The sequence below is a fragment of the Aptenodytes forsteri genome, unplaced genomic scaffold (genome assembly GCF_000699145.1).
Source record: "Aptenodytes forsteri isolate BGI_AS27 unplaced genomic scaffold, ASM69914v1 Scaffold11, whole genome shotgun sequence".
Lineage (NCBI taxonomy): Eukaryota > Metazoa > Chordata > Aves > Sphenisciformes > Spheniscidae > Aptenodytes > Aptenodytes forsteri.
Window position 1 is genome coordinate 364,784 of NW_008794155.1, and position 27,500 is coordinate 392,283.

Sequence of the window (27,500 nt, forward strand, 5' to 3'; positions counted from 1 at the left end):
GAAAATGCCATGAATATTTTTTTTTTTTTAAATACAGAAAGTGTAATGCAGGGTCACAGATTTTAGGAAGAGGGCAGGTTTATGTAAAGAAAAGTCATGTTAGCCGAGTGTCGCAATGCTAAAGGATAAATTGTGCAACTGTCAGCTAAACGAGAATTAAAATGTACATGAAAAATTGCAGCATGTACTCCGGTGACCTGCACAAAGTGAGAAGCAGCGCAGAGCCTTCATGAGCGTTTAATAATTTTTGGGAAGCAACTAGACACTGTAACTTCTCTTTACCACAGAAGAAAATGACAATGAGGAAGGAAGTACAGCAATCTTGAACATTAACACTATTATGCAAAAAAAAAAAAAAAAAAAAAAAAAAAAAAAAAAAAAAAAAAAAAAAAAAAAAAAAAAAAAAAAAAAAAAAAAAAAAAAAAAAAAAAAAAAAAAAAAAAAAAAAAAAAAAAAAGCTGTTAACTGTTAAGCTGTTAACTGTTTTCCCCTTGCTGACTGGGTAGACGTGCCCTCAGATGGAAAACTTCTGATACTTGTGACTCCTTACTACCAGAAATCACATGAGATGATCAAGGAAGAAAATCGCAAGAACTATATTTATATCTAAGGCCGAACTTCTCAGAAATACTGTACCTTGATTCAAATTTCTGGTAGGCTGCAATAAAAATATCAGATGTGAGACTGGCCCGGCAGATCAATCATCATAATTGACAACATTTTATTAATACATATTGAACTCCTAAATGTTTTGGATGCAAGATATCCCCGTGAAAATGATCCTTAGAGAGGCAGAATGCCAGATCTGGGAAAAGAATCAAGGCTGGCTTGTCTGCTGTACAGTTTAAACAAATATTTTTCATCTGGTCTGCATATTCTATGCTTTTGTACAAATTTAGCATCTGTTTGTACCTGCATATTTTAACGTAAGAGCTTTCATTAATTTTTTTTTTTTTTTAAGCTTCAAAGCCATAAACATGTATATTTATACCACGGTATTGTACGCTGGTTGTAAAGCTCTGAATTAAGTCATTTTGTGCTTTAGTTTTGATTAGAATGATACAATTAGAACCTGTTATTCTACCAACTAATTACTTGTAGAATGTGACATCTGAAGAATACTACAAGATTACAAATTTAGGAATGAACCCAGAATGTGCTCTGTTTATATTATTCCCCTGTCTTCAGTCAAATCATTGTCATGGAAATGGATTAATACTGGGCCAGTTTTTGTCCTCATAAAAATCTTTCTCACAAAAAATGAGTAATAAGAATTTTAATGCTTCGCGTATCAATAAGATTTTAATAGTGGGCTTTGATCTTCTTGCCAGTCTACCACTTGACTGGCCGAGCAGCATCCATCTTCCTGAATCATCATTGACTTGTGTTCATTTCTGGGAAATTCTTTCTTTTTTCTTTTTTTTTTTTTCTTTTGGTCATATTTGAACCATTTCTGGGTGCCTTTTGACATTTTGTTTCTTACAAGCGCGGCTAAGTGAAAGATTAAAGCAGATTTTTCACTTAAATCTCAAATACTAAATTCTCTCACTTAAAAAAAAAAAAAAGAGAGAGATTGTATGTTTGTGCATGTCTTCAAATAAAGAAAGGCTGGCATTTAGGAGAAGTTGAAAAGTCGAGAAAGAAATGTTATGTATATTTATTTTTGCCTGTGAAAACCCTTTGGAGGGTTAAATCTTAACCAGGCTGTATGTGTGAATACCTGTTGCACATGAACTAACAAATTAGCAGCAAGAAACCAAGTTTGACAGGCACTCTAAGGCAGCCTGAAACATCTATGAAAATAAGCGTTCTCCCCAGTGATGGAGCTGCATCCAGCCTCTTCGAAATGCTGTTTTAACACACTCCGAACTCCCAGTTTCATGGAAAGCAAACCGATCCATGATAAACACAGAGTAAATAGTTCTACACATATCATGCTCATTTGCATGTGAATTAACCCAATTTATGGCCATAAAGGCAGACTTTGTCAGCGCACAGAGAGTGCACAGAACACGCAAACAAATCGTAGGGGCAGAGAAGAACTGCCCACAGCCGAAAATTTGTCACATTTCTGCACCACTTGATATTAATACATGCTGCACTTCAGATGAGGTTAAAATGAGGATGACAGCTCAGAAGATCTGTGTGACGATAGATAGAAATAGATGTATAAGAACTTCTTGTATCTTCCTTTTGTATTTGCAGTTTCTTCCAGGTATAGAACTCACAGTGTCTGTTAACTGACTATTTCTTTTAAATACGGAAGGGAAAAAAAGAAAAAAAAGAAAAAAAAATCCCTTTTTATCACCCGACTGATATTAGATTTGATATTGGGAAAAGCCCTTCATTTACTCCAAACAAATAGTTCTGTTTTCCACCACTCGCTGTCATGTTTAAAGTAAATAAGTTCTCGTCCATCCAGCACCGCTGAACTCATTCAGTTGCCAGAACAAAGCCATTGTATAGAGGTCCACAACAGCCCTTTTCTCTCCTTCCCTTAGCAGGATCTTCCCTGTTACTGCAGCGTGCTCCCTAGCTTTGTAAAGCAATTCAATAATGTGCAAATGCTGAAAGTGTGCGTGCTTATTTTACAGAAGAAATGAAGGAAGATTATGACACTATGGGGCCTGAAGCCACAATTCAGACCACTGGAAACAATGGTACAGGTAAGGTATTGCGTGATATGAGCATCGCTTTTCTTCTGTGTCGTGTCGAATTAGCTGTGCATGAAGAGAATTAGTGACAAAACAATTTCTTTCTCGTTTTCAGTTTAACAATTGGGAAACATTTACATAATTTTCCTGGTTTTTTTAATTTTTTTTTGATCGCAACGGTGCAGCGACAAACTCATTCGGTGAGAGTCCTTGCTACCCTTCCCGTGCTCTGCAACGTTTCAGCCCCTAACTCCTTTTAACTGCATCCTTGTAAGCTAATAGTTTTCAGCAGCATGAGGAGATGTTTTCCCAGCGAGGGCGAATATAGTGTAGTTTAAAGTAGCTGGACCAAGATACAGTAGTCTTTTAATGAGAGGGACTGTACAAAGAGCTTGATAATGAGGATGGGGTGCACCCTTCTTGGCAACCCCAGGTTCGCATGGTGCACAGAGTGAGCTACTTCAGAGACTGAAAACATCTTTTCAGGAAGACACACATAAACCCCTTACACAGATACGCACACACACACACACACTCTTAAAATGCATATTTATGAGATTATTATGTTTGTGGCTAATCTTCCCACACACACACTTTCCACATCTCTTTCTTTCCCCTCTTCTTAGAAATCAATACATTTTGTGGAACAAGAACGGGGACTGAGATATTTAGCAGGCATCATCTCCGAGCCATCTCTTTTTTTCTGTGGCAGAGCAAAACAGCAAAAGGTTTCTGTTACTGTTTTCGAATCCAAACGAATTCAGGGGTTTACCATGTTCTTTCCAAAGGCCACAAGGCCCCACTCCATCCTCAGCACAGCTGAACACCATACATCACCCAGTGTTTCTTTTGCATTTGTCACAATTTGAGATGTTGCAGATAGCCCTGATTTACACGGTTAAGAGTTTTCTAGTATAAGTATATTTCTATGCATTCCATTATGAGATTAAGTTCATAGGTAATGCCCCCTACAAATATTACTGTAAAAGGTGGTACCTAAGTCTTGCAAGGATTTTATTACTCACATTTTCCTAATGTTGGTAACACCCACATAAAACCCCAATGCTCTTATTAAGTAACACAAGAAATTTACTTTCTAATTCTTGAGGGGGAAAATAATAGGAAAATAAACCCATGTCACTGCTTTTTTCATCCATTAGATTTATTATGCATGAAAGAAGGGTGGCACCAAGGCACAGTTTATCATTACATATATACTTAATGATGTTGCCATACAGAACTGGATACATATGTATTTGAAAAGCTTTTTTTATTTCCAAAGGACAATAATAAAGTGACAAATTGTGCTTAGCACTTGGAGAAACAGGACTTTAAAAGACGTCTGATTCAGAAATAAGACTTGATGGTTATCTGAATTACCATTACCAGAGCCTTTGAGGTCCCCTATCAGTCCGTGTGACTTCCTTTGCACATATTTTCCTTACCATAACAGGCCTTGACTCTTTCATACTTGCAATGTGGTCTGTTCGAGGGGGAAGACTTCATGTCCTCTTAGCCCCTTCCCTTCCCGTATCTGATGGTGTATTCTGCCTGCTTGACTTCAGCCTCATGGCATCTCTCTGGGGGCAGGGTGCCGTCGAGCCCCCGCACAGCCCTGCCGCTAACTCTGCGTGGGGTCCGTGGCACGTCCTGCCCCTTCTGAAACCAGTTTTCTGGGGGAAAAGATAAGGGTTGCCCCTACCCAGCTTGGCACACTGCAAACTCGTGGTTCAAAAAGTGCTTTGCATTTAAGCGGTCTGCATTTAAAATGCAAAAGCTGCTCTGGATGTTGCACCTGGCAATTCCTTCCCCAAATGTCCTGTGCAAAAGTCCCAGCCTCCTCTTTACTCCAGCTGCTATTTGTTGCAACGGGCTTGCTCAAATAACCATTATGAGTTGTCTAGTGCTCTGCTAGTGTTTAATTCAAATCTTTCATCACTGAGGCGTTCAGAGCCACCTCCTTCAGTGGAGGCTGGTGCCTGGGTAGGTTGGGTAGAACATGTTTCTGTAATGGCTGCAGTTTCTGTAGTCTCTTAAAAGCGATGTCAGATTATTTAGTCATATTAAATCATCTGAGAAACTAAATGCCTTTGCCAGTCTTTTCACCTTGAGTGGAAGATGCCAGGTGACAGGAGCTGCAGCATCCTTCACGCAGAGTAAAAACTCCCCTGGCTTGCCTGTTGAGGTGCCCCAACCATTATTTGAGGAGGCAAGGGAAGAGGTCAGTCCCTGAGCCATTGGAGATCCTTCCTACCTATTCTGGGAAATGTTCAAAGTTTTCTTCTTCAGCCTCACTATAGGCTTTGGGCCTGTCTTGAGTGTCTGGCCTCAATTTTTCCCTGCAGATAGTAGGGGGATTTAAGACTGATGTTTAATAAAATAGCTGAGGTGAGGCTGAGACTCGACCCAATGAAAGAAGTTGGATCAGTGACTCCATCTTCAGCGAAAGCCATACTGCAGTGACCTTCTGGTGTCCAGGAAAGCCATTTGGGTCTTCCTAGAGATTAACATGGGTTCTTCCAGACGGGCCAAGAAGATTTCTCTCATTTAACACAACGTGCCTCTCCCTCTTGACACCAGATTTAGTAGCACTCCATGACCTGGGCTGAGCACAGAGATAGGAGATACAGCTTCAGACTCATAGAATCATAGAATCATAGAATCATTAAGGTTGGAAAAGACCTCTAAGATCATTGAGTCCAACCATCGACCCAACACCCCCATGCCCACTAAACCATGTCCCTAAGCGCCGCATCTACACGTCTTTTAAATACGTCCAGGGATGGGGACTCAACCACTTCCCTGGGCAGCCTGTTCCAATGTTTCACCACTCTTTCAGTAAAGAAATTTTTCCTCACGTCCAATCTGAACCTCCCCTGGCGCAACTTGAGGCAAGCGCTGCATCTACTCGTCTTTTAAATACCTCCAGGGGATGGGGACTACCCACTTCCCTGGGCAGCCTGTTCCAATGTTTCACCACTCTTTCAGTAAAGAAATTTTTCCTCACGTCCAATCTGAACCTCCCCTGGCGCAACTTGAGGCTCATTCACATACATCCAACTGGCAAAGTTGCTGTAGGTGCATGCAACAACTGTGGTGTATTTTTAGCATCAAATTCATTGCAGAACGTCATTAGTAAAGAAAGAAAACGAAAAGAAAAAGTCTCCATTATTAAATTATTCTGCTATTGTCAGAATGGTCACTTCCTAGTGGTACTTAAAAAAGAAATCTTGTTATCCATACATTAATCAGCTGCATCTTTATAATGAGCCATGGAGGCTTTATAGTGGAAAAGCAAAAGTGACCGTTAGAGTGAAAATTTTAGTCTTTGGTCCTGCTAAATTCATTTGTAAATATTTATGGGATTTCTGAAATGGTTACTTGACAAAATGATGTTTTGCAGAAGGGTTTTTTAAAATGTGAATGAATAAATTCCTATGGTTTATTTTATTGTACCTGTTATGGTTATTACAACTGGGTTGTTTGCAGAAAATAGATTACCAAATTCCATGTAAACAAACAGAAAAAAATTTCCAGGTTTCGATTACTAACGTCTGACAAGCTTCGAGTAAAGATCTCTGAATATAATTTCAAGAAGGGAAAAAAAAACCTTCGGAGGGGGGAAAACAGAAGTAAAACTTGGCAGGTTGGAGGACAGGCCGTTTCAGGCTGTAATCTGTGTGTACCAATGGGGGCCTCTCACTTCCTGGCTAATGAAGGCTGTGGTTTTATTAGCTTTGTTTGCGATTAAGGGCAGCTATCACCATCTTGCAGGACGAGTTCCCACACAAAATAACTGGTCTCCCAAGCTCCTTGAACCTCTCGCTCACTTTATCTTGAAAGGTCCTAAATGCCTCCAAAGATAGCTTTCCTTAATGCGTTTTATTTTTATGTGACACGGCCACATCAGCTTTTGGAGCAGAAAATATTTCTGCTCTCCAGGCTCCAATAATTAATTAAAAAAAGACTTATTTGGTGAGGTCACCCGCCGTAGATCTCGCTGAAATTCTTGCCTCGCAGGAGGGGATGTGCAATGTGTGTGCAGTGTTAGCCCACGAGGAATCTGGGAACATGACTTTCTGCATGGAAAACAAATTAGGGCACTGGGGGGAAGCAAGCCTTCCCCCCAGAAATCAAGAGAGAAACCTAATGGTTATCAGATGGGTCTTTTCAGTAACACTGGGTGAGCTTCCAGCCATGTCTGAATTGTCAGTAACGTCGCTGGTGAGAAACCAGATACACATGGTCACCTTTTGCTATTTATGTTAATCTGCAGTGTTGCAGCACTGGTTGTATTGTTTCGGTTAAGGATCTGTCAGCTTTTCCACTAAATCCTCTTGTTTTTAGGGGTTTATAATGTAGACATAAACATTTGCTTTAGCTCCCGGATTGCATGCACAGACATAGAAGCTAAATAATCCAGAGAATTAGGAAGCCGAGGCCAGTAATATCGCAGCAGTCCTCCACAGCCTGTTGGATCAGCCTCCAGATAGACTTGGGAGCCGGAACGGAAGAACCTCGTTTGGGTTCCAGTTTGGGACTGAAGCTCCTGATATTAACTCAGGCCTTGTTCTGTGGCTTGATCCTATAAATACAGTTGCAAGCTCCAAAACCCCCCAGCCTGTCTGGAGGAGGAGAAGGACGCATGGAGCCATCCCTTGGAGCTGTCCCACCTTTTACCCTTTGTGCTCCCATATCTCCTCTCCGGAGAAAAGCTCTCTTTCCCTGCTTCACAGGTAGCATTTACTGGGTCATGGCCTGAATCTGGCAAAAGAAAAACTTGTTTTCCTTGGATCTATTGCTAAGTCAAGAGAAGGAGAGGAGATGGGGTACCGTTAAGCCGGAGGATGGATGATCTTGCAACAGTTGGAAGATCTAGGCATAGCAAGGGAATGAAAAGTCAGGTTTCCAATGTAAAAAGTAATGCCTCAGCTTTGTTCTGATAAAAATGAAGTCAAAACCATAGTCTGATGCTCTTGTGCATAAGGTCTACTTCAGTAACCACCATTTTGTTATATTTCTCTCACAGCTACAAAATGGAGGTAAGGTACTTGGTCTTGTTCTCCGTACTCACACTCCCCTTCTCTAGAAGTTGCATTTTTTTTGGGAAAAAAAGGAGATATTGTTTCTCGTGCTAATAACAAATGATAACAGGAGCTACAGGAGCTACAAAAGGACTAAGGGAGGAGCTCTGTAGTGTTGTAGCAATTCCCTACACAACTGCTGCGATAGGAACAGAAGTTTCCTTCCAAAAACGGGATCCCATGCCCTGTGCCTTTTGGTCACTGTCACTAAAATACTGCGGAACGGTTGAGAAGCTGCTCAGCTCATACGAAAAATAGGGCATATTTGTCTCAGCCAGAGGATTTGATTTTATCGGCTAAAGGGATGAGGTTTGCATAGACGAATATCTACTTTTATTGATGACGGCAAGATCAGCGCTTCAAACCAGGCACTTTCAGGTTTCCAGTTGTGTCCCAGTCAGAGACCATGTCTCATTTTGAATGCCAGCATCACCTTGCATTTTTGTAGGAAACCGAGGCAAAGCATTTACCCGTTTTTAAACACCAAGGAGCCGGTTAGTCTGTCATTTCCAGCGGCTACAAACCAGTATAACCCTGCAGGGCCATAACACCTTTGATTTCCATGAGTTTACTCCATATTGCTCCCTGGCGTCAGTGAGAGCAGAATCGTGCCATTTAATATTTTACTTTTACATGAACTGTAGAATGGTTTATGGCGTTGCCTCATTTTCTTATTTCACCTAAGGAGAAATACATTAAAAATGTAATCAATCATAAGCCGTTCTTTTCATTTACGGTCAGTTAAAAACAAGTATCTTTAATTCCCTGCCACCAACTGTGTCTTCCAAGACTTGTTAATAAAAAAAAAATTAGAGAAAGAAAATGATCAGCTCCATTTTTTTCCTGGTATAATTATATTAATATTTGTCTATAACGTCCCAGAGTTTTTAAGGTCTTTTCTGTATGCGGTGTTCATACATGGAGGAGAAAAGCATATTTTTAATAACAGGATGTTTTGCGGTTGAGCATATATTATGTTTCATAGACATTGCATGGACAATAAAAAATCGGGTTTACATTTAAGGAAAAGAAGGAAAACTCTCGTACAGACTGTAAAAGTGGGTTTAGGCTTGGTATCCCTGTTATGGTCTAAAACATGTGGTTCTATTTGTAGAAATCTATGAAACAATACTTTTTTTAAAACAACCTATTCTCCCATTGTAAGTTAATTTTTCAGGGAGAAAAAAAAATAAAGGGAAGATGTTGTGAGCAATTCTCTTCTCATGCCTGCCACGGAAGAGCAGCCCGAGGCAGGACCTGTCTTGGAGGAGAAGCGGTTGTGGTCTTTACTACCTGCAAATACCATCTCCCATGCGGGGACTGTCCCGGGGTCTGCGGGATCTGGGGGCAGCTGAGCTCAGTCCTGTAGGTCGAACTGTGTTCATGCCAAAAGCCCTGGGTCCCTCAGGAGCCCCCTGAAGGTTCAGGTTCCATAGATGAAAGATTACCTGCATTACCCAAGCCTCATAAACTTCTCCTGCTGCCCTGTAGAGCCCGTGTTCTTGTTAATTTAACTGCCCACCCTTACTTCCATCCACGCTGGTGGAAAGCTGGCATTAATTTTATCAGGAGCTGGAGCAAGACCGATGAGAGTGAGGATCCAGCTGCAGCCCCAGCCTCGTAGCTCCAGCACACCAGCTCAGCCTGTGCATAATGATGCTAAACGACCCGAGCTCTCGGGGAGGATGCACTCAAACCCCCTTTCTTTTCCCCTTCTCTCACTTTAGTGAAGAACGCAAATTGCACGTCGGACTTTGAGGAATATTTTGCCAAAAGGAAACTGGAGGAAGGAGATGGGCATGCAGTCAGCATAGCGGAGTACCTGCAGCGCAGCGACACAGCCATTATTTACCCCGAAGCCCCCGAGGAACTGTCTCGCCTTGGCACTCCAGAGGCCAATGGGCAAGAAGAAAATGGTGAGGCTGTAATTCATTTTTAGCCAGTATCCTGACCTCGTGCAGCTGTTGCAATTATAAATGCACTACATGCCTGGGTGTTTACCTTAAAAATTGAAGAACAGCTGCAGCGGCATGGAATTTCATGAGCAAAGATTGGGGCTGTAATTTCAGTGTATTGTGATTTTTTAGTCAGCAAATTTGTATTATTTGGCGGGTGAACCGAAGAGCTGAATTTAAACGGGAGAAAGGCTGCTGCTCTAGTTGGGAGTTTGGGAAGTTTTAATAGAGTTTTAATGCAACGAAAGACGGGGTAGCCGACCCATCGCTCCCCGATGCCTTGATAAATAATTGGAAAAGCGTCGGTAGGAAGGATTCGGTCAATGGCTTAAGTAACATAATGAGCTGGGGCTGGAATGCAAATCGCCAATTGATCGGGAAAAGTATGTCTTAGTTTTCCAGCCAGCGAGGTCTGCGGGAGGACTGATGCCCGTAATTAATTTCCGAGCGGGGTCCGGAGCGGGTCCTGCGAGTCTGCTGTGGGCGTGCGCGGGTGCCGGTGCCTCCCGCCACCGGTTGGAAGCGCCGTCCCTCCCTCTCGGGCAGCAGATTGCAGCGATTCCTCTCATACCATCCCGGGAAATCAGCCCATGAGCTGCCATTGATTTGCTGACCTTTTGGCCTGCCTCTTTCCCCTCCCCGTCCCGGGGTGCAGACCTGCCACCTGGAACTCCAGATGCCTTCGCCCAACTGCTGACCTGCCCCTACTGCGACCGGGGCTACAAGCGCCTGACGTCCCTCAAGGAGCACATCAAGTACCGCCACGAGAAGAACGAGGAGAACTTCTCGTGCCCTCTCTGTAACTACACGTTTGCCTACCGCACCCAGCTCGAGCGGCATATGGTGACACACAAGCCAGGGACAGATCAGGTGGGGGGCTGGTTTTAAGTGATTTCTTTCTGTAATAACCCCTTAGAGAAACGATATTGCTTTGATTGGCAATCATTATTAATTTTTCATGGCATTTTGAAGATGCAGATCTTTTAATGGTAATAGCTTTAATTGAGGTCTAAATGATTTTTTGATGGTCTCTTCTAATATGATTTAATAGTCTTATGTTCACGATCGAATGAGTGTGTTAATTTCTAATTTAGAAATTTTATTTGCACTTTAACTTGACTTTAGTTTCGTTTTTATGTTCCTCAAAAAGTGAATGAAACTGTAGCATTTTAATTATACATTATTAAACATCTCAGCAATTTTAATTCCATTTTTCACCTAGTTTTACTTTGCAGTGTTGCAAATAGGAGCTCCAAGACATACTAAAAGATCCGCTAATATTTTTTCATTACTTTTTGAGTAACCTTTTCAACCACATGAAATTATGCGTATTTTGTATAATCGTTTGTTAAACATAATTACACATTTTTAGAATAACTCTTCCTCCAGCACATATAGGCTATCATTTGCGATTGTGCCACTAACACATGCATGTGCTAGAATTGTGGCATCGCTATCATTAGTATAGCCCGGCAGCGTATCTGCAATAAATCAAGGCAGTTTTTTCCTCAATGTGATGCATGTAATATTATCTCAGTGCTGCGTTTAAGGAAACGCCGCGTATCTCAAACAGGTGACTGAGCTTCCCTAGTGCTCCTAAACAGCCCGGCGATAGACCTGTGCCACAAAACTCTTTGCATACCAGCAGAAAAACTACTCCTGTCCTCGCCAGAGAATCACTTCTGAAAACCCGTCTTATGGATGGCTGTAACGGAACCTCAAATGGCGTGGTTAAAACTTAAATAAATAGATGTGTGCATTGTGTCAAATTATAAAGGCTTTATGCCATATTTATTTTTCTTAAAAACCTGAAAATCATGCTCAGCTCTGTTTCTCTTGGTAGGTTTTTCTCGGCATAAGGTAAATTCAGTTAGGCAAACACGCATCTCCTAATCACGCGATTTTTTGCAATTAGCATTTTTAAGAGAACCGTATCTTTTGCTTGATCTTAAATCAATTGAAATGATTCTGGAGTGGTTTCTCCTATTTTTTCCTTCCCGTGGCTTCGCAGGTAGACAAACACATTTTCACATGTGTATTTTTCCTAACCTGATCCACCGTAAGGTTCTTTCTTTTGCTTCGTATCATTAAAAACACCAGGGGGAAAAAAAAAACCCGCCTAGATATTTATCCAACGTAACCGCCTGAAATTTCACATGCGAGAGCGCGCTGGTGCTGGCGCATTATGAATGGTAGCTTTGGTGTTGAAAAGTCCCCTCATTTGCTCATGGCATTTACAATTAGTAAATTAAAATGATTGTATCATATTAACAGTGGCACAACTAAAGTTTATAGTAGTCCTCGGAGGGCGATGGGGGGAGACAAAACAGCTGTTGCTGTTTGTTTATGCAACTCAGCAACATATGAGCGCGGGTCCCTCAATGGCGCGCGGCGGGCTGGGCTCTGCTTGATCTTTGAAGGTTGCTGCTGTTTGAACAAACCTCCCTGTGTCCCATGTAACACCATCTGTCTCGCCAGGAATGTGGGAAGAGGCAGCACACCCTCGCAGTTGTCATACCGTTTCGGCGCTGCCTTTTTTTTTTTTTGCCTTTTTTTTTCCCCTTCTTTTTTTCCCCTTTCCCCCCCCTCCCTGCTCCTGCAATAGGCTTTTGTGTCGTGGCCGCCTGCAAGTGGCTGACCTCCTACCTTGAGCACCCAGAGCGGTTGGCTGCATTATTATGAATATTATTAATTTTTTTAAATTTTTTTTTTTTTTTCCCTCTCCAAATTCAAAGTCACGGGGCTTTTCTTGCTTTTTGCAAAAAGGTCAGTTGCCTTTGATTATATCTTTATGCCACTCATAACTTTCAACTTTCCCTCGCCCCTTAGAAGAGCACCGGGGAAAAACATGGCACGAAAGGTGGCTCAAGTCTTCCCTGCCGCTCTGTGATTTTAAAAAACATTTCCAGCAGCAGCTCACAACGAAGACTCAGTCTCTTCTGCTTGATAATGAATTAAATCTTACACGAAATACCACTAACGACAGTGTTTCTGTCTTTCCTACACAAGCAGTAAACAGAATTTTTAAACAAGCGGAGTCCCACATGTTCAGAATCTGCTAGGAATATTAAGAGCCACAAATCTTCTTCTAAAACAGTTTCTCTCATCGTAAGATACCTTAAAGCAACACATTTCTGATGAGAGACTTAGGAAATAATTCTAAAGCAAATATCGAATGCTCATGTGAAAGTACTTTCTCATTTGTTTCAGTTTACTGCCAACATTTTGATTTTTATTGCAGCACTGATGAGACAAATAAATGTACATGCAGACCTTTTGGTCCGCTTGATAAATTCAGAGCCACATTAATTTTGTTTTTGTTTTTTAAGCTAGAAATTCATGGTTTCTCTTGCATAAAATTCATGTCGGTATCTTTTTTCTTTTTCCCCCCTCCTAGCACCAAATGCTGACCCAAGGAGCAGGCAATCGCAAGTTCAAATGCACTGAGTGTGGCAAGGCCTTCAAATATAAACACCATCTGAAGGAACACCTGCGAATTCACAGTGGTGAGTAGCAGAGGTGCTGGTGTGCTCATTTGCATTTTGTTTAATTAGCTGAGTTTTAAAGACTGCTTAAAATTTACACAGTTCTGCTTCTGGCTTCTTGGAGCTACTAAGGTATTTCATAAGTGATATCTGAGTCATCCTCCTTTATCACGCTGTTAATACCACGGTCTCGCTGAAAGATTTGGAAATAGTAAAGCTTCCTGCAAATAATATAGATTGATTGTTCGGCCGTTTGAGTTCAGAAGCGTTCGCTCGTTTCTGTGCAGTCGGACCCTGAAGAGTCCATTATATTTTCCATAACAAAAAGTCCCCCCAAGTGAAATACAGCTCATATTCTCAGATAATGAGTAAGCGCAAAGCATCTCATATTGAATGACTTGTGCATTTTGTCTCTCGTGCTTGACGCAGCATTCAGCACACGAAATGCCACCGGGCTCTGTCCAGGCACAAACCTCCACCAATGCTGACGTGGAGGTCCTGACATCAGGACTCAGTTTCTCATACCGTGCTCATTTCCAGTGAAAATTCCTTTTTTTTGGAAGAAAAAAAAAAAGAAGAAACCAATCAAATTTGAACTGTCTGGATTTGATTTGACTCCCTTCGCCACAGGGTACTTACCCGTCACTTGCAATGGTCAGTCTGGAGCCAATCTCAAACCTTGGCGGCTGTTGCCGGCTGGAGACCGTCGGTCCAAACTGACCTCAAGACCCGTAGAAAGAGGAGGATAAAGCAGTGGTGGTGTCTGGCCATATTCATAGAATTAATATTTTCCTCACTATTAATCAGTGGATACACAGACGATCGGTTGGGTATCAAATGCGATCGCTTGCAATTATAGCAGCAACAATGATAATTAACATTTGGTTTTAATTATCATTTTAGGTGAAAAACCATATGAGTGTCCAAACTGCAAGAAACGTTTCTCCCATTCTGGCTCCTACAGTTCGCACATCAGCAGCAAGAAGTGTATTGGTTTAATCTCTGTCAATGGCAGAATGAGAAACAATATCAAGACGGGTTCTTCTCCTAATTCTGTATCTTCCTCTCCTACTAATTCAGCCATTACACAGCTGAGAAACAAGCTGGAGAATGGCAAACCACTTAGTATGTCTGAACAAACAGGCCTACTGAAAATTAAAACAGAACCACTAGATTTCAATGAATATAAGGTTCTTATGGCCTCACATGGGTTTAGTGCAACTAGTCCTTTTATGAATGGTGGACTTGGAGCAACCAGCCCCTTAGGAGTTCATGCTTCTGCTCAAAGTCCAATGCAGCACTTAGGTGTAGGGATGGAAGCACCATTGCTTGGGTTTCCTGCGGTAGGCAGTAATTTAAGTGAGGTGCAGAAGGTCCTACAGATTGTGGACAACACGGTTTCCAGGCAGAAAATGGACTGCAAGGCTGAAGAGATCTCCAAGTTGAAGGTTTACCATATGAAGGATTCATGCGCTCAAGCCGAGGAACAAGGAGTTACCTCCCCCAGTATTCCCCCCGTGGGTCTTCCAGTAGTAAGTCATAATGGTGCCACTAAAAGTATTATTGACTATACATTAGAGAAAGTCAATGAAGCCAAAGCTTGCCTCCAGAGCTTAACCACAGACTCAAGGAGGCAGCTCAATAACATTAAAAAAGAGAAGCTGCGAACCCTAATAGACCTGGTAACTGAAGACAAGATGATAGAGAACCATAACGTATCCACTCCATTTTCATGCCAGTTCTGTAAAGAAAGCTTTCCTGGTCCCATTCCGTTGCATCAGCATGAGCGTTACCTGTGTAAAATGAACGAAGAAATCAAGGCAGTCCTTCAGCCTCACGAGAACATGGTTCCCAACAAACCTGGAGTGTTTGATAAGCAAACCCTCTTGCTGTCATCAGTACTTTCTGAGAAAGGAATGACTAGCCCCATCAACCCATACAAGGACCACATGTCTGTACTTAAAGCATATTATGCTATGAATATGGAACCCAACTCTGATGAACTACTGAAAATTTCCATTGCTGTTGGCCTTCCTCAGGAATTTGTGAAGGAATGGTTTGAACAAAGAAAAGTCTACCAGTATTCAAGTTCCAGGTCACCATCACTGGAAAGGGCCAGTGCCAAGGTGGCGCTGGCTGCCACCAACAACACTCCCACTAAAGACTCTTTGTCAGCCAGATCTCCAATAAAGCCTGTGGACTCTATAACTTCACCATCTATAGCTGAACTCCATAACAGTGTTACTAATTGTGATACTCCTCTCAGGCTAACAAAACCTCCTCATTTTACCAATATTAAACCAGTTGATAAATTGGACCACTCTAGGAGCAATACTCCTTCTCCTTTAAATCTTTCTTCCACATCTTCTAAAAACTCCCACAGTAGTTCTTACACTCCAAACAGTTTCTCTTCTGAGGAGCTTCAGGCTGAGCCTTTGGACTTGTCTTTACCAAAACAAATGAAGGAACCCAAAAGTATTATAGCCACAAAGAACAAAACAAAATCTAATAGTGTAAATTTAGAACACAACAGTGTTTCTTCATCATCTGAAAACTCAGATGAGCCACTGAACTTGACTTTTATCAAGAAGGAATTTTCTAATTCAAATAATCTGGATAAAAGCACTAACCCAGTATTTGGTATGAACCCATTTAGTGCCAAACCTTTATACACAACACTTCCACCACAGAGCGCATTTCCCCCAGCCACTTTTATGCCACCAGTCCAGACCAGTATTCCTGGGCTGCGACCATACCCAGGACTAGATCAGATGAGCTTCCTACCGCATATGGCCTATACTTACCCAACTGGAGCAGCTACTTTTGCTGATATGCAGCAAAGGAGAAAGTACCAGCGGAAACAAGGATTTCAGGTAAATTGTTGTAACCGTTTTCTTTTGAAAGGCCAGAATTCAGTATTTTGTGGTATGTCCTCTTACAGAAGAAAAAGCCCAAAGTTATACTCAGCATTTCCAACAAAATTAGCAGGGTTGATTTTAGTCTGAACTTGCAAAAATGCAGTGGGGTAGGAAAACAAATTGCAATTGCTTTGGGAGTACTTCTACTTGGATTCAGAAGCAGCATCAATACCTTTGAATAGGCATAATGCTTATGTTTTTATTCTGTTAAGAGCTCAGTTGTTCCTTAGGAGAATTGTATCTAAATAATAATAACGTTCATGAAAAGTCCCATCCTGCAATAAAATAAGAAAAAAATGAAACTTTGTAAGGAAACTGATCTCTGCAGGGCTCCCCTCACAGTGAGCATAACTACATTTCACCACGGGGAAAAGGAGCAGTGGGAGACCTCTTGGGTATCACCCCGACATTTGGACACAAAGCCATAGCCCTCTAAGCAGAGGTCCATATGGCCCCGTAGCAGCTCTATCCCACTGAAAGTCCTCAAAGCTCCCTTCTCCGTGTTTTTTGGGGGATTGCCCGTGCACCGTGCATGGGAAAGGCGTTCTCCTCAAGAACGTCTAGGGGATGAGAAACGTTGATGCGTTGCTTCACCGTAGCCCCTTCCTTCAGCCCACCTACTGCCCTTCCCAGACTACCAGTCCTCTAATCCCCACCAGTCATCTGGAACAGCTTCGAAAAAAACCCAGAGATTAAATGAAATTTTTTGGAGAGGTAGCAGCTAGGGCCCTTAATTGCAGACAAAGTCTTTCCGTGGACACGTAATCTGGGTCAGCACTTCTTCGTGCCTGGGTACAACCATTAATCCTTTTCTCAGGTCATCCCAGAGTCAATACATGAGTAGCAAAGGATTTCACCGCTTGCATGCCTATAGCAAAGAGCTGCTCCACAGAAGTCACATACTTTTATAGCTTTTTGCTGGGTGTATTCAGATATAACGTACAGAGTTTAGTTAAATGAGATTAACTGATTACAGATTAATATTTTTTTTTTTTTTACATTTGTGCATGTTCCCCTATGTCCTATTATGGTCTATTAGTAATTTTACTGACTAGTAAATGTTTTATAGTTTCAAATGTGAAAATCAGGTATGGTTTTACATTACAGGCTGTAATCCCTCTTTGCACAATAGGAGCATAAATAGCACTGCACCTCCATAACAGCTGTTCCACTATTCCGATTTACAGTACATCTGCCCTCTTTGTAAATGTATTTAAGCCTATTTAATCTTCTCTAATATTAATTAGTGCAAACCTAGTCTAAGAAAACCGAACTGTGTGATAGCAAATGGAAATGTATGTTATCATGCAAGTTTGCACTCTCTTTGGATCAAGACAAAATAAATACCAAGAAATTTAATAATTTACTGATCCACATTCATTATTGCTTAATGCTGAAGGCTGTTTTAACATAGATAGAACATTGATAAAAAGTGTTATTAATATTCCCTATTTCAAATTACAAAATTAAATATAAAAATATAGCTTGAGGCCTTTAGTCGGGAGACATACATTTAAATGGATTGCATAATAATAACATTATTTGTACCTTATAAAATTCAATTAAAACCTTTCTACAGATACTGAGTATATCCAAGTTTCAGTGTTTTGAAAGGACTGATCTCTTAGCTGTTGCTTACACTTAACCCTGTAAAATGTTACAATACTTTTTGCCGTCCGTGAAAGCCTCCCCTTTGCATTTTCTGCTCCTTGAAAATATTTAGTGCTGATATGACAAATACTGTCTGCTTGTGTAAATCATATTATTGCGGAGTGCTGAAAGACAGAAAGTTGGTTCGAGGCACAGAAGTAGAAGGCTCCTCATTATTTCCACAGTTCCCATCAGCTGTAGTTTCATTACCAACGGGTTCCTAAGCTAAGAGGGACCACCATCCTAAACAGACATGATTTTAACTTTTCTGGGGTGGCTGGTTCCTCCGTGGGAAGAGGCGGTGGTGGAAGCGGGTGTCGCTGACAGGTGGTTCCCTCGCAGGGAGAATTGCTTGATGGAACCCCAGACTACATGTCCGGCCTCGACGACATGACGGACTCTGACTCCTGTCTGTCCCGAAAGAAGATCAAGAAGACAGAAAGTGGCATGTACGCGTGTGACTTATGTGACAAGACATTCCAGAAGAGCAGTTCCCTGCTGCGACACAAATACGAGCACACAGGTAGGGCGGCCGCGCGCGCCGAGGGGAGGGTTGAGGTCCATGCTGCGCTCTTCACAGTCTTTCACGACTACACTTGTGCAACGAACGGTTTGGCAGGTGTTGAGGCTTTCAACAGGGAAGAAGGAGTATCTTTTGCTCGGTTCAACTTATTTTTAAATTTTTTTTAATGGTTATTGCTTGGCGAAGGACTGTTGGATGTGATAGGGTGAACCTCGGCAGGTGCTATGCGCAATGTCATGCTGAGCGCAGTGGAAATTGTGGCACTCAGCATCTCGCAGGACAAGCCCTCTTCACATAAGGCAGGCCCTAGCACTCAGAAAGAACTGCAACTTGGTCAACAGAAAGTCTGGCACAGGAAGGAAGAGTGACAGTGTACTTCTCGTTTCTTAGGCACTATCTGAGCCTGCACCATTTAATCCGATAGAAAAACTTCCACGGACGTTAGCAGCGCGAGAGCTGGCTCTGGCCGAGTTATCTCAAAGTAAACAGCTCACGGGGGTTGCTCTCGCCATAATTTTGCACGCCAGCAGCGCGGGCAGGTTGCATTTCGCTTTTTCACTTCTCAATTAATGCCCGGGGAAGGTTCCCTTCTTTCCCAAGTAGGAACTGATTTTTGTCTAGTTCAAGGAAGTTTGCCAAAGCTCACCGCGGATTGTCAGCGTAAAAAATATTTTGGTTTGAAAAAGACCCTCTGTCGCACCTATGCTGGCCATGGTTCCCCTTGCAGGCAGTGCTCCCTTGCCTGCTGTCAGTCAGGACGGGCATGAGCCTGGAGGTGGAGAGCTCTCCGAGGGGGACGCATCATCTCAGCATGTTTCAGTTAGGGGAAAGCGGGACCGGAGTTCCCCAAATAATAGAGATATCAAGTTATGTTAGACAAAGGGAATGTGAATTATCATGTGAATTATTGTGCAGCAGGACATAAACCAAACTCCAACTTCCTAGAGTTAGAAAAAGCTTACTCAGGAGGAAACTTTCCTTAACTTTGAAAGCTGAGTCCCACTTCAGGAAATGAAGCAAGTCACATCATCCTTCAATCTCACCATGTGACGGTAAAAAACTTATACCTCTCTATTAATACATCTTCCAGGCCGCACATAACCATTTGGCATTTCACATATGAAAAATTACAATTCAGAAGCGGACTGGACCTTTAAAAGAAATTTCTTTACTTTGTTACTTTGTTATTTTTCCTCCTTATACTTTTATTCCAAATTTTAAGCTAATCTTACACAGGAAAACAAAAAAGGAAGTTAAAATACATGTGGGATTAGGAAAGAAAATTAAAAGCAACATTTTGGACTAGATCAGCTAGTTCATTGGTGGAATGTGCTTCCCACTACAGTATTCAGATCAAATTGTTTATTCAGTAGAAGAAGCTTTGAAGGCTTTACGTCCCTGCACCTTTCCTCTCCTGAATGATTTTATTACAGCCATCTGCAAACATTATGGTTTACTACACTACTACCGTAAAGCTCTTATGTTAGAACTGGCCTTCATATATATCGGGATCTGGACATATGGCTGAATCCCATAAAGTTGGTAGTCCATAAGGTCGACAGACATATGGTTGAAAGGCTGAAAATTTGACAAGCTGAAATGTGTGCAATCACCTTGATTTGCAAAATAAACTGCATTTGTAAAAGCAAAAATATGTTCTGGTCCTTAAGTAGCACGGGAACCTACTGCCTCGAAAAATACCACACAGCTGCAGCGTAGGGACTTTTCTCCTTCTCCTTTGCTCCGTCCCTTTCGGCTTCTCAACTCTACGTCCGTCAATTTTATGGGACTCGGCCTTATGATCCAGAACATGTAGACGGTGTCATATTTAATACGCTAGAACTACAGCACATCATCAAGCTCGAGCGTGGCATTTAGAGACAGGAAGGATGGGCTTGTGGCAAAGGCACAGGCGTGGAGGCTGAGCGCGCCACGCTCTTTTCTGCCTTGCCACAGACTTCCTCTGCGAATTTCAGCAAATTGCTTCATCTTTCTCTCACCTTTGCCCATCTTTGAAATAGAGGAAAATGATACCAGCCCGCCTCTCCGGGGTGTTGTAAATCTTAATTCATGCAGGCTGAAATCCTGCGATGGAACTCGCTATATAAAGTATTAAGGACGCGTTTGCTTTTATGGAGCTTCCACACATCACGCTAGCGTTAGACAGAGGTGGTTGGGAGCTCTGAGGACCTTGGCTGGGCTAGCCTCCATAACTCATTCACAGCCTTCAGGAGGCACACTGCACTGAGACTTTGGCTAATGGCTTAGCATGCATCTTAAGTGAATTTCAAATTAATTTGATAGTTTTTGGGAAAAGTTTGTAACTGCATTAATAACATAGGCGCGAAATTGCAGTCCGTGTTCAGTGGAAGGAACCAAATTGAAAGTAAAGCCATCTTCTGCATCTGGGGTCATTGTAAGAGTAGGCCCAGATTTTTCAATCAACTTTTTGAAACCTAAAAAAGAGAAGCTTCTTTTCTGAGTGTGTTGCTGTTTTCTGACCAGCTGACCACAATCCGTTGTTACTTCATTAAAGACATATTTTAGGAGGAATTGGAACACTTCCTGTCTTTCCCAGAGAAGGACAAATAGTGGATGTTGTTTACACTGATGACCTTTTTCCTACGTAAAAAAATCTATGTGCTTTTTCAGGTCTTTTTTCTGATATTTGAACAATCAGATTTTTCTTTGTCACCACTTCTCATGGTCCACATACCTATTGCAACCGATGCTAGAACAAGGGTTAAAAGAGTCAGACAGAGGCCACGTTCCTGCTTTGCAGCCCCTAAAGATTTACCCCAGAGAAATTATTTGGAGCAAAAAGTAACACTGACATGCAAAACCACATGAGCTGGCTTAATCACGTGCAACAGCAACTACTGTAAAGGAGAAAACAGGAGTGTCGTAGGTATTGCGGTGGAGCTGAGTTTCCCTGTCAGGGCAAGAAGAAGGAGAATGGGATTTGGCCGGTTCTTTGTGTCAGTCCAAGAACTTTTGATAGGACCATGCGGCCACAGATCAAGGACCTCTCCGTGATTACCTCTGTACACTGTGCCTGTCACAGCTTGAGCACAGTAGAAAAAGGGGCCCAAATTTCACAATCCGTAATTTTTAGTTTATGCAGTATTAGCGGTATTTTGCAATAACTTCTAGCTTCACACAGAGAAGGAAAATTTATTGTGTTACTGCAATGAGTGCATTGCATTGGTTCTGGCTGGACTGAAATTTAGTGTAGAGGCCACTGCTTGCTGCAGGACCAAATTCTGCCAAGTTAATCTTGGGATGCCATTTAATTTTAAGAGAAGTTATGTGTCCATTTTGGAGTTTGAAGTTTACAAGATCCTATTTCTTTAAAACCAGAGGATGCAGCACTGCAATTAGGGTGCAGAGCATGGCAGGTAGCACAGGAATTCAGTGCTTGCATTATTTTCCTGTGGAGTCTTATGAACCCATCCTAACTTTGGTCAGGCTGAAATTAGTTGAGCAGACACCGCTTCATTTGCATGCATCTAATCTCAGATTTCTCCAAGCTACTTAGCACAAGGTTCGAGACACTTTCCTTGCTAAAGGTGAAGAAGATGATTGCCTTCGTGGCAAAGCACTGGTGCCATTTGGCACAGAAAAAAATCTTTGAGTTGCAGATAAGGAGGGAAAGCAGTAGTGGGTAAGTAAGTGAGCAGGAGAGCAAACAGAATGGAGCACCTAGAAAACAGAGAAATATCCTGGCTCCTGGATAGCAATACAGCCCCCCCCTTTGTCCTCAACGCTGCGTTGGGCTGGCTCGGGAGTAAGGTGAAGGTTAGTGTTTGTTCTGCCATCGTCAACGCCCATGTCTGCTACACACCAGCTTTATCGTAGCTTCACAAGGAAACTTGTGGCATGCCTGCTCTGCAACAAAAGCTGGAAACAGTTTTTCAGAATCCTACCTAGAAATTTTAAATCCTTTCATTGTTGTTCTATATTACATCATATTCTATTTTATTACTTGTGTGGGCTGTCGAGGGCCTCATAGCTGTGCTAGTGCTTTCATCCTTTCCTTTTCCACTGTATATTTTATTAAGACCTCTTTTTTATTTTCCTAGCTTTCATGCTGATGCAAGCACTCGTTTTATTTCCAGATTGATTCTGTAAACTAAATATTGTTCTTGAGCCTGGTAGCAAATCAGCTCTCTCTGGCTAGTATTTTGAATTCACAGCTCAGGAGTTTTCTTTATTTAGAGCTTGATTCATAAAAAATTTACATGCTATTTAAAGGTTTTTTTTTCTTGCTTTACTCTGATACAAGTTTAGAATTCCCCATTTTACACTCAAATAAAGAAAAAAAAAGGATATATTCAGAGCTTGTGAAGTTTTTTCTGTAGACAAGGTCTCCTATTCAAAACGGAACAGGTGCAGCTTGGGCAATTATATATAAATTGCATTTATCTTGCACCTTTGGCCGCTTCGCTGTGCTCCGGCCACTAATCCATCTCCATTGGGACTACATCTAACACCCAAACCCCCAAGCAGCTTCAAAAGAACTGGCTTTAAAAAATAAAAACAAACGGTCACAAAAATTTTTCCTTCTTTCCTCCAAAGAGTGGGATTTCTGTTTGGCCCCCTCCCATAGAAAAAAGACCCACTTGCCTTAGGCAAAGGATGGGTGATATTTAGTCCGGGACCAGTGACAGCTTATGATCTGATGTCTTATGACTTTTATACCACTGCAAATGGGAAACACACAGCTTTTCAGTCAAAGACTTTTAGCCCAGGCAGGTTCAGATAACTTACTGTTAGAGATTTTTTCCTGTTGTTTTGTTTTAACAGAAAAGCAATTTTAGAGACTTTGAAAACAGATTAGTTATAATTTCCCCTCTGTAAATTGAGCGTGAGCCCCTGTGGGAACCTCTTGTTGCAGATGGTGGACTATAAAAGAGCCCAAACATTTCCTTTAGATATTTGAGAGAGATTTATCATTTAGTTTCACTGCAAAATGTGGCATCTACATCAGGCACCCACATGACGACACACAAGTGTTTCATGAGCCCTCCTGTGAGCTGCCTTGGGTACGTCTCTCCTAGCTCCATCCCCCATGGCTGACACAGGTCATCTCACATGAGACTGGGTAAAAACGGTAGGATGGGATGTTCAAATCTGCTTCCTTTCAACCCACCCCTGCTCCACTGATGTTATGACATTGCACGACAATGCTCTTCCTGTGTGTTAGCTAAATAGCTGATAAAGCAGCCAGGACTACCTACAATTGGAGGTTCTCCCCATCCACCTACAGTTGTAGGTTCTCCCCATCCACCTACAATTGTAGACTTCTCCCCATCCCCAGTGTAAAATACCTTACTTCAGCTTTATTTTATGGCCTACTAATGCATCGTAGGGATTAGGCACTTCTTTTCGATGGCTGAAATACTGGGTTTTCCACACGGGGAAAAAAAAATAATTCTTCCGCAAATGTTCGGAAACCCGATACATTTAAAAACATATTTCAATTAGTGTTGTAACAGCTGCACGCTGCACGCTGCTAAGGTATGTTGTGTGGTGTCTGAACAAAGAACTTTGCTCAAGCTGTCACGTTCCCTCAGATCAAAACTGAGTCCTTGATACGGATGTGGTAGACTAAATAGCTCTAGTATAGCCTTTTTAGTAATAATATAAATTAATATGAAAATAGGAAGTATATTAATCTTCTCATTTCTGAATTAATTTATATAATATGGATGACTCCCTGCCAGGCTACCTCTGTGCTGGCTCGGGGGAGGCCCCAGGTAGCAGGAGCAGGAGATGCAGCGTTGAACCAACGCTGTGTGCAAGGGATGAGGAAAGCAGGCAAAGAGCGAGGGACGAGCACATCACCCAGCCGATGTGGATGGGGAAGGGCAGATGGGAGGCAAGTCTGGATGAGAAGCAGTGGAGGTGGCTGACTTCTGTTTGAGGAGAGGAAAAGTGCTGGGCAACTGGACGGAGCACAGCTTGAAGAGGAGGGAAAGGTGGGGTGAGAAGGGTGTAGTGGGCATCAAATGGAGTGTGCATCAAAAAAATCAGGAAATTTGAAGTAACGGAGAAGGAGCGGCATTGTGGAGAAGTGGAACAAGACAAGGGTTGGGCTTGTCAATGTTAGGGAAAAGTAAGTCAGAGGGAGGGACTGAGACAGCGTGGGCAGAAGTTCAGTGAGGAGAAGGACACAAAAAAAGGTGCCGAGGAAAAGCAGAAGGTCTACGAGGAACAAGAGAGGAAAAAAATTAGCAACTACGGAGATATTAGCAAAGGGACGGTAGCATGTTGCTCTGAGTGGGCTCAGCAGGACAGCTGGGATGAGGCAGGGATGCAGGCAGGCGTATCTGGCGCATCCAGCTGGGTGGTTGGTAGCGTTGGGAAAGCTCCCACCTCACCCGTGAGGGTTTTCTCCCGGCAGCGCTGGGGTTTAAGGAGTCCTTAGGTCGAGAGTGCTTTGGGATTTTAAGCTAATTCGAGTTAAGTGACTTGATCGTGCTAAAACCTCCCCAGCTAAGACTGTGGGATTTCCCCGTCATGGCAAAACTTGCGCTCCGAATCGCAGGTAGCCACCTCCCGGCTCGGGCTTCGGTGCACCCCCAGGTCAAGGCTGGAGGTTCAAAGCCAAAGTATGTGTACAGCTCAAAGCCCAGAATTTTCTTCAAGCTTGCCTTTTAACCAACAGGTTAAATAATTGGCAGAAATGCATATTTAGGAAACAGATCAGAAAAGCAATACTGCTATAATTCAATATCTCAAGCTTGAATTTTCAATTTTTCTATAAAGGGAAATAAAGAAAAAAAAGAAACCCTGTATGTGTGCAAGCTTAGGAAACTCCCATACAAAGAAATGTAGTTTGAGTCCTAATTTCCAGGCATCCACTAATTTCCCTGTCACTTGGGTTATTCTGTCTGTGGTTTCTCCCGTATTTTCCTTCCTGCCAGATCTCCCCTTCGTTTCATAACATACAATTTTTGGCTTCCTTGAGCATTCGTTAATCACACCTTATTAAATGTGAACTTTCACAGTGGGACTTGAAGGTAGCTGTGACTAGATTGGGCAAAAATATTAGCATATTCCTTGGTAGTCGTTCTTAGCAGCTTTGCTATGGAAGTGAAAATTTTTTTTTCTATGCCTGACTTTCTCTGCTCTCGAGTCCCGGCAGTGACTGCAGGGGAAAAGAAAGCAGATCAGGTTCACAAAGGAGCAACTTGAATTTTCCTGGAAGTCGAGATCTTTCAGTGGTCTGAAAACATTTTTTTTTTTTCCCTGCTGGATTTCCTTCCATGCCGGCGCTGCCGGTGATGGTCTCCCATCTTCCCGGCCCTTCGCTCTCGGCTGGGGTTTTCTCGCCCACCCTCCACTGCACTCTTCCTCTCCCTGCTCTTGCTTCTTTAAGAATTAACGAAATACCACACTTTTACAACTGACAGGATGGGAGGTCTCTGGTGTGAAGTTTATTCCTGTTCTGGTCACATGCCACATTAGCTAAGTATGATAAATACGCCTGAGGAATCAGGCCAGTTCACTAATAAGTTCCTAACGATCTGCTCTAGCAATAAGACATGCAAAGCAGGGCTCCGCATTTCAGGCACTGAATACCAGCATTTTTATATGCGTAAAAATAGCACGAAATATAAAATAATGACCAATTGGCACTGTATCCGCCTGCATGGTTGCACTGCTCTAGAGCATTCGGTTGAATGACACTAAGATTATAATTTGACATTTCGAAAATAAAAAAAATCTGGCTGAAGGTACTAATGTTTGATTTTATTTTTTGCCTTCTGCAATCTAAGTTTGGTGATCGGTCTTCACTAATTCCAATCTTTGCACCATATGTTATGTCTGGATATCTCACGGTTGCATCATGCTTTGCTGAGTTTTGTCGTGTGGCATCATGCTGACAAGTATTTTTTGTCAGCTCTATTTTGGAATTAAGCTTTCAGTATGGCAGTTCTGGAAGGTGTTGAAGGCATTCCTGTGCTATTTGTGGCCTGGGATCAACCAGATGTGTTTAGGCTTGGCACTGGTTTTGAGTTTCAAACATTGGTTCGAAACTGCCTGAAATGCCAAAGGAAATACTGTTTTCTGCAGCTTAACACTACTTTAGCACTCAGCGAGTGGCTGACAACATTTTATTTAGAAACCCCTTATGCTTCCGTGGCAGATGTATATATTTGTATTTGCTCACGTGGTGGTGGGGGAAAACATCTTTCGGTCCTTGAGGGCTTCCTCCCCCAGGTGAGGGCTGGAGGAGAGGACCCCTGCGGTGGGTTGGTGTGGGTCCAGCCCCGGTCCTCCCGCCAACAGCGATCCCTTGATGGACTCAACGAGTCCCCGCTCTCTGCGCTGCTGTCCCTAGACCCGTAGCGTGCATCGGGCGCGTCCCAAGGTAAACCGCGATGGGCTCGCCCTGGGGTGCCGTAGGTGGGGAAGGGTTGGCCAGCGGTTGGCTTGCGGTTGCGTGGCACCACTGGCGAAGGCACAAAGATAGGATGTTGGCTTCCTGCTATTCATAAGCAACGTACACAAAGAAAACTTTAAGAAACAAAGGTCTTCTCTACAGGCTGATCTCTTCAGCGAGGGGGGGAAAGAAATACGGCGTGTATATGATGCTGTCAGCAGAATTATTTATAAACAGGGATATTTTTCGAACATTTTCATGGGTGTCAGCTGCTCGCTAGAGCTGCCAGTTTTCCATTGATGCTCTCTGAGTCATTTTCTTTATTATCCTGAGCTGCTTGAGTAAAATTACTACAATCAAAAGCATCCAAAGTCTAAGTTGTAACATAAATGTGGGGGGGGGGTTGTTTTGTTTCTGCAACTGAGCTTCCTTTAAAAAGAAGACAGCAGGGCGGTTCAGGCGTCGTGTTGCTCCAGCACCTTAAAGAGTGGAGGGGGAGCGAGGGGCGGAGAAGCCACCATGCCTGCCGCTGTAACCCATGTGTGTCCTCTTGTCCTTCCTCGCAGGAAAAAGACCACACCAGTGTCAGATTTGCAAGAAAGCATTTAAACACAAGCATCACCTGATCGAGCACTCGCGCCTGCACTCCGGGGAGAAGCCCTACCAGTGCGACAAGTGCGGCAAGCGCTTCTCGCACTCGGGGTCTTACTCGCAGCACATGAATCACAGGTATTCCTACTGTAAGAGAGAGGCGGAGGAGAGGGAAGCGGCCGAGCGGGAAGCCCGTGAAAAGGGTCACTTAGAGCCCACCGAGCTACTGATGAACCGGGCCTATTTAC

General features: G+C 42.6%; 1 protein-coding gene across 3 annotated transcripts in view; it reads left to right on the forward strand.

Moving 5' to 3' along the window:
* The window catches only part of ZEB2 (zinc finger E-box binding homeobox 2), a 116,121-nt gene that overhangs the window by 87,930 nt on the left and 691 nt on the right, over positions 1-27,500 (forward strand). For all 3 annotated transcript variants that reach the window (XM_009279608.2, XM_019472222.1, XM_009279619.2), the window contains 7 exons: positions 2,595-2,666; positions 9,466-9,654; positions 10,349-10,563; positions 13,091-13,199; positions 14,082-16,051; positions 18,089-18,269; positions 27,228-27,500. The exon at positions 27,228-27,500 is cut by the window's right edge and continues 691 nt beyond it. In XM_009279608.2, coding sequence (XP_009277883.1) covers positions 2,595-2,666; positions 9,466-9,654; positions 10,349-10,563; positions 13,091-13,199; positions 14,082-16,051; positions 18,089-18,269; positions 27,228-27,500 — 3,009 coding nt within the window. The remainder of the gene's footprint in view (positions 1-2,594; positions 2,667-9,465; positions 9,655-10,348; positions 10,564-13,090; positions 13,200-14,081; positions 16,052-18,088; positions 18,270-27,227) is intronic.